Source organism: Antechinus flavipes, chromosome 5, assembly GCF_016432865.1.
Source record: "Antechinus flavipes isolate AdamAnt ecotype Samford, QLD, Australia chromosome 5, AdamAnt_v2, whole genome shotgun sequence".
NCBI classification, from domain to species: domain Eukaryota; kingdom Metazoa; phylum Chordata; class Mammalia; order Dasyuromorphia; family Dasyuridae; genus Antechinus; species Antechinus flavipes.
Genome location: NC_067402.1, coordinates 11618651 through 11625387, shown reverse-complemented (window position 1 = coordinate 11625387; position 6737 = coordinate 11618651). Strand labels below are relative to the sequence as shown.

The following is a 6737-nucleotide window of genomic DNA, read 5'->3' as shown; positions in this document are numbered from 1 at the left end:
GGATCCCACAGGTTTTCAAGAAACGGCACCAGCATCCATCTAACCCCAGTGCATGAAACTTGGGGGGGGGGGGGAAGAAAGGAGAGAAAAAACAACAACAACTTATAATTAATTTCAGAAAACCTGGGTCGTGTTTGCTCTCCTTTTCCCCCTCCAAACTTGGCAATTCTCTTGCTAGAATAAACCCTGTACACTTATTTACGGTTAACATCGCACAGGTGAACAGCCGGCGCAAGACTTCTCTGCGCACTTTGGCCAGCCGTCCCTCCCCTGCCCAGAAGGCCCAACACACACTCGCTTCCAGCTGTTGGCTCCCGTGGAGGATTCAGCCAAGATCAGGTCATTCCTGCAGGGTGCAGGGAACAGTCTCAGGCTCACTGCTGCCTGTCTCAGGGAAATCAGAAGCAGGGAGGCTTCTCTGACTGCACGAGTCCAGTTTTACATGGGTTCAGAGAGTTCTGTCAGCTCCTTTGTCTTTTCTGTAAAGCTTGAGCTAGATCAGCACAACACACAGAGAGTAACTTTTTGTTGTAGTGGGGATACAGAGCGTGGCAAAGGGGAACAGAGAAATTGATCATTTTTTTTTCCTGCTCACAAAATTATCTGGTTTGATTTGTAAAATAATGATACCTGGAACTCTGAGACCCCAGAGTATTCTGCAATATTCCGAAAAGCTTGCAGATGAGGCTATTTAACATATTTAACACATAATTGCATTGTTCTAGTAGTGGGAACGAAATACTTCTAAAAAACCTTGTTAACACTTCAGATTTCCAAGGAACAGGGGCTCAAAATTGCCATCCCCAATTGTGAGTTCCTTGCATGCGAGGGACAGCCCACATCCTAACCTCCCTTTCCTCTGAGCCCCAGATCTGAAGTTTTACTTACTAGCTTAACTTCGGTTCCAAGAAGACAGGAGGACAAAAAGATAAACTTAATAAGTATTCATCCAAAGGGCGTCTCCCCTCCCCACCCCTTCAGTGGATAATACTATTGATTGGAATTAAACCCGAAATTCCAGCAATTGTGCATTAGGTCCGTAAAATGAATATCATTACAGAAGGAGACCAAAGCAATGGAGTTAATTCTTTTTTATTTGTTAAACGGAGTTCCCTCCTTCCCCCACCCCTTCCTCCTTCTGGGTTGGCCTGTCACGCCTTCTCAACAGGCTAAAATCATTCAGAGCCTCTCGGAGAGAGAGAGAGAGAGAGAGAGAGAGAGAGAGAGAGAGAGAGAGAGAGAGAGAGAGAGAGAGAGAGAGAGAGAGAGAGAGAGAGAGAGAGAGAGAGAGAGGACATTTATGGTAAGCGTCAGCCTTCAGAGAAAGAAAGCAGTTCATTAATTTACTTCACATTCGCTCCAAAGTATAAGCTTCTTCGTCTTCCCCCCCTCACCCCGTAATCAATAGATATGATGGACAGTCAATATCCCAGCACTGTGGGAAAAAAAGGGTAAAAAAAAAAAAAAAAACTCGTTCCAAACGACATCCAAGTCGGCTTGACTCCATGGGACGCGCTAGAGCCCCCCCAGATTGAGAGTGGAACTCAAGACAGAGGCAAACAGGCTGGAAAGCTCCATGTAGCTGGGTTATCCCTAGGGAGGGAGTTTACACAGAGAATTTTAGAAAATCCCCCAAACTCTGCTCCACCCCTAATTCCATGGGAAAATCTGGCTTCTTGGAGCCCTGGGAGCCACATCCGAACGCTGGGATTGCTGCTGGAACATGGCGTCTGAGGTGCAGGACTTTGCTTGGGAGGTGAACTGATTCCAAAGGGTCCAACCTATGTCTCTTTGCTGAAGCAGGGGAATTAGGATGGCATCTCTGAGGCAGGAGCAGCCTAGAATAAATGGCCTCCCCGGGCCCGGGTTTGAGAGCAGGGGGACGGGGCTTGAGGATGGAAGGTGGAGGGAGAGAGCAAGGGAGGAGAAGGGGACGATTGCAAAATTCGCCTTCCCCAGAGGAGAATGGAGTTATCTTTCTTTCAGTTCTCCTTTTCCCTTCCTCCTGCAATCCAGGAGAAGATTTCTGTATATCAAGAAAAATCATTCCCATCGAGACCTCCCCCCCCCCCCCCCATCTTTATCTAATGCCTTTTGTATCGAAATGTACACAGCGTTAGTAACTGGGCAAACACTGCCCCTCCAGCCTGAAGGAAACTTGGACTTCCAAACGCTTGCAGATACACCATCGCGGTGGGGGGGGGGGTAGGGGGGGAAAAGGGGGAGGCCGAAGCATCGGATTCAAGACGAGCTAGGCCACCTCTTTTAAACCCTCCCGACCTCGGGCTTGCCGGAGGGGAGGGGGGCTAACAAGTTCCTCTGCGAAAGTGACAGAGCCCACCTGGAGGTACCCCAGCACCTAGCTGTTAGAGTGGAAGAGGGCAGCTTCGGTTGGGGAATGTCTTTTATTTACCCAGCTCCCTTAACTTTGCAATCTGTTTCACTTGCTTGTAAAAATCTGTGTGTGTGTGTGTGTGTGTGTGTGTGTGTGTGTGTGTGTGTGTGTGTACGCGCGCGCGCTCCCGTAGTGGCAGTGCGACTCCCCCCTGAAAGCTTTGTCTCTCTCTCTCTCTCTCTCTCTCTCTCTCTCTCTCTCTCTCTCTCTCTCTCTCTCTCTCTCTCTCCTCTCCCTCCCACACACACAGTTACACACACACACACACACACACACACACACACACACACACACACACACACTCAGTCTCTCCCCTCCCGCCCCCTCCCCCTCGGAGAACAGGAACTGGCCACTGGGGCTGTTGCTGCTGTGGCGGCTGCTGTGGCGGCTGCCTGCGCCCGCTCCCGGGCGTCTAGCTAGCTCGGCTAGGTTGGGGCTGGCGCTGGCGCTGGGGCTGGGGCTGGGGCTGGTGACCTCACGCAGCAGCGTGTCTGAGCGGCCCGGCGGCGCCGCAGATTGGCTGGCCGAGGCTCAGCGGTACTTCAAAGCCGCGGAGAGGGCTACAATTGTGCTGGAAGGGGCGGACCAGATCATTGTATTGCACACCTCTAAAAAAAACACTGCCTCTGATTTATCAATATATAAAAGATCCTCTGAGAGGAGGAGGAGGAGGAGGGCACTTTGGTGGGATGGCAACTTCACTACTAGGGGTGAGTTTAAGGATTTTCTCTTGCTGGTTTAATTAGTTTCTTTCTCTCGCCGATTGGAGGGGGCTAAAATAGCCCCGGTCAGGACAGGGGCTATCAGTCTCTCTATTGAGGGTTTTTTTTTTTTTTTTTCTTCCTTAAGTACAAGTGAGTTTGGAGAAAAGAAAAAAGGGGAAGGGAAGGGGGGGGGGGCAGAGTCACTCTTTTTGAGCTCAGGAAAAGGTTCTAAGGGCATTTATACGAGCCACCTCCCAGAGCCCGGCTGCGGCTGTCCGGGGAGAGGGGCTAGTTCAGCCTATCTTCCATGTGACTATTTCAGGGGGGGAAGAAAGAAAGCCAGCTTTAAAGCTTTTGCTCCCGGGCACTTGGCAGCAGCGGCCCCCCTCCCCCTTAAAATTCCGCAGCCCGCCGCATCCTGCAGGTACGTGGAACCCGCCTCGGTGTGGTTTTGTTATTTTTTTTTTAATTGTTGTCGGTGTGATTTCAAATAACAATAATAACCATGACAAAGAGGGAGAGCGAGCGGACTCCGGAGGCCCGACCTTTCTTGGCCGAGAGAAACTAAAACGATCAGTTTCTGGGGACTGGAAGTCGGTAGGGAACCTCTCAATGGATGGATGGCCAGGGAGAGACACTCGAACGCTGCTTTAAAACACACACACACACACACACACACACACGCACACACACACACGCAAACCGATCCAGTCGGACGATTTTTGCGGATTTCTTTTTCAGCCAAGATTCCCGTCCCTCCGTTCTTCGTCTTTCGGCAATCCTGTCTCCCCTTTCGCGCCCCCCCCCCCATCCCCAGTCGAAAGTGTGTGTTCCGGGCCTGGTGTGTGCTTCCAAGGAGGCTGCTTGTCAAAGTCTCCCTAGGAGCGAGTGTATCTCCTTCCAGACTCCCAGCAGCCAAACTTTTTCCCCCTCGCCCCAGATTAGAAAGCTAGCCAGGTTCTCGGGCTCTTGTGGGTGTGCAAGGTGAGTTGGTAGAGGTTCGCTGCAGGAGAAATGGGGGTGCGGTGGCGGAGCAAGTCTTGGAGGATACCGGGAAACTGATGCACTTTGTCTCCCATCCCATCTTATCCCGTGCCGTCCCCATCCCCTTCCCCGCCCCTTCCTTCCTCCCCCTTCCCCTGTCTCCTCTCTTCTTTCCCGCAGGAAGAACCGAGGTTGGGATCCACGCCTCTAGCCATGCTCGCTGCTACCTGTAACAAGATCGGCAGTCCCAGCCCGTCGCCCTCCTCCCTCTCGGACAGCGCGTCCTCGTTCGGCAAAGGCTTCCACCCTTGGAAACGCACTTCCTCTTCCTCGTCCGGCAGCTGTAACGTGGTGGGCTCCAGCCTTTCGGGCTTTGGGGTATCGGGGTCCTCCCGGACCGGGGGCTCGTCCTCGGCGGCTGCAGCTGCAGCGGCCGCGGCGGCGGCGGCTGCGGCCCTTGTGTCGGACTCCTTCAGCTGCGGCGGCTCTCCGGGCTCCAGCGCCTTCTCGCTCACCTCCAGCAGCGCGGCTGCCGCGGCCGCCGCGGCCGCCGCGGCCGCCTCCGGCTCGCCCTTCGCCAACGACTACTCAGTCTTCCAGGCCCCCGGTGTGTCGGGCGGCGGCGGGGGCGGAGGCGGGGGTGGCGGAGGTGGCGGCGGCGGCGGCGGCTCGTCAGCGGCAGCGCACAGCCAGGACGGCTCGCATCAGCCGGTGTTCCTGTCCAAAGTGCACACGTCGGTGGACGGCCTGCAGGGAATCTACCCGCGCGTGGGAATGGCTCACCCGTACGAGTCGTGGTTCAAGCCCTCGCACCCTGGCCTGGGCGCCGCGGGCGACGTGGGCGCGGCAGGCGCCGCCTCCAGCTGGTGGGACGTGGGAGCCGGCTGGATCGACGTGCAGAACCCCAACGGGGCGGCCGCGCTGCCCGGTTCGCTGCACCCGGCCGCGGGGGGGCTACAGGGCTCGCTGCATTCGCCGCTGGGCGGCTACAACTCGGACTACTCGGGCCTGGGCCACTCGGCCTTCAGCAGTGGCGCCTCGACGCACCTGCTCAGCCCGGCTGGGCAGCACCTGATGGACGGCTTCAAGCCGGTGCTCCCGGGATCGTACCCGGACTCGGCCCCGTCGCCGCTGGCCGGCGCCGGCGGCTCTATGTTGGGCGGCGGCGGGCCGGCGGCGCCTCTGGGGGGCTCCCCGCGCTCTTCTGCTCGGCGCTACTCGGGCCGCGCCACCTGCGACTGCCCCAACTGCCAGGAGGCCGAGCGGCTGGGCCCGGCCGGTGCCAGTCTTCGGCGCAAGGGCCTGCACAGCTGCCACATCCCGGGCTGCGGCAAGGTGTACGGCAAGACGTCACACCTGAAGGCGCACCTGCGCTGGCACACGGGCGAGAGGCCCTTCGTGTGCAACTGGCTCTTCTGTGGCAAGAGGTTCACGCGCTCCGACGAGCTGCAGCGGCACCTGCGGACCCACACGGGCGAGAAGCGCTTCGCCTGCCCCGTCTGCAACAAGCGCTTCATGCGCAGCGACCACCTCAGCAAGCACGTCAAGACCCACAGCGGCGGCGGCGGCGGCGGCGGCTCGGCGGGCTCCGGCAGCGGCGGCAAGAAGGGCAGCGACACCGACAGCGAGCACAGCGCAGCGGGCAGCCCACCGTGCCATTCTCCGGAGCTCTTGCAGCCCCCGGAGCCGGGCCACCGCAACGGGCTGGAGTGAATCAGGGCGGCCCCGGCCCCTGGCCGGCCAACCTGGGCCTCGCAGCTGGCCCCCGGGGCCCCGATGGCCAAGCCCGGCCCGATATTGCCTGCCTACCTGCGCCTCGAGGCGCGCGGGGACGGGGGACGCTTTGGGGTCTCCCTTTTCTCTCTGTGACACTTAACTTTGTAAAGGGGACATGGACGTGTAAGTAAGTTGTATCGCTTTTTTGGACACTTCTTTCCCCCCTGTCCTTTCTTTCTTTCCTTCCTTCCTTCCTTCCTTCTTCTTTTTTTTTAATCTCTTTCATTCTTTCTCTGAGGAGTTAAAATCTGATCCCTCACTTCCATGCATCCCCGCTAGAGTTTGAGTTGTCCTCCCTCTCCCAGATGTTACTTCCGATTGGGGGAGGGGAGTGTGTGTGAGTGTGTGTGTGTGTGTGTGTGTGTGTGTGTGTGTGTGTGTGTGTGCAGGACAACTCTGGGGCTGCCTGCCTGGCTAGGCCCGGGGTCCTCCGGCCGGCGGCAGGCGAGATGAGGTGACTCAGGCAAATTCTAGGAGGTGCGGAGGAGGGCCTCTCAGGGCTGCGGGCAAGGCTGCTAGCTGTGCTTTCGCCTGGGCTGCGCCGGCTCCGGCTGAGAACGTGGTAGGCCGCCTCCGCTTCGGAGCTCAGCCCCGGAGCCGGGTTCCGGTACTTCTCGCCGGCGAGCCGAGAGCCCCTGGTCCCGCAGCCCCAGAGGCGTCCTCCACGTTTTGCAGCCGGGGAAGTAGCCGAATTGCCAGTTCCAAATATACTGTAGCAGAAACTTTCTTGCGTTCCCCCTTCTATCTTCCTTCCCCCACCCACGAGGTGGAACTTTGGACAGTTTGAGAATTGGGGCCCGTCTGTGTTTACCTGCTCAGCAGCTTCCCTTCACACTCTCACACACACGCAGACTCAATGGGTATACATACATATATAT

The 6737-nt window shown here is 57.1% G+C and overlaps 1 protein-coding gene across 2 annotated transcripts; it reads left to right on the top strand.

Annotated features, from left to right (window-relative positions):
• The first annotated feature begins 2754 nt into the window (after window positions 1-2754).
• SP8 (Sp8 transcription factor) lies at window positions 2755-6217 on the top strand. 2 transcript variants are annotated; one of them, XM_052001601.1, is made up of 2 exons: window positions 2755-3105; window positions 4264-6217. In XM_052001601.1, exons 1-2 carry the CDS (start codon window positions 3085-3087, stop codon window positions 5794-5796), a joined length of 1554 nt encoding a protein of 517 aa, XP_051857561.1. In that variant the 5' UTR covers window positions 2755-3084; the 3' UTR covers window positions 5797-6217. The 2 variants fall into 2 exon arrangements, with proteins under 2 accessions (XP_051857561.1, XP_051857563.1); XM_052001603.1 differs by having other exon boundaries at window positions 2755-3523.
• Window positions 6218-6737: the final 520 nt, after the last annotated feature.

What these genes read in the sequence shown, in the direction of transcription:
- SP8 (XM_052001601.1), top strand. Translation starts at nt 3,085, where the DNA reads ATGGCAACTTCACTACTAGGG. An exon ending in TGGCAACTTCACTACTAGGG is followed by an intron (nt 3,106 to 4,263) that starts GTGAGTTTAAGG and finishes TCTTTCCCGCAG; the next exon opens with GAAGAACCGAGGTTGGGATC.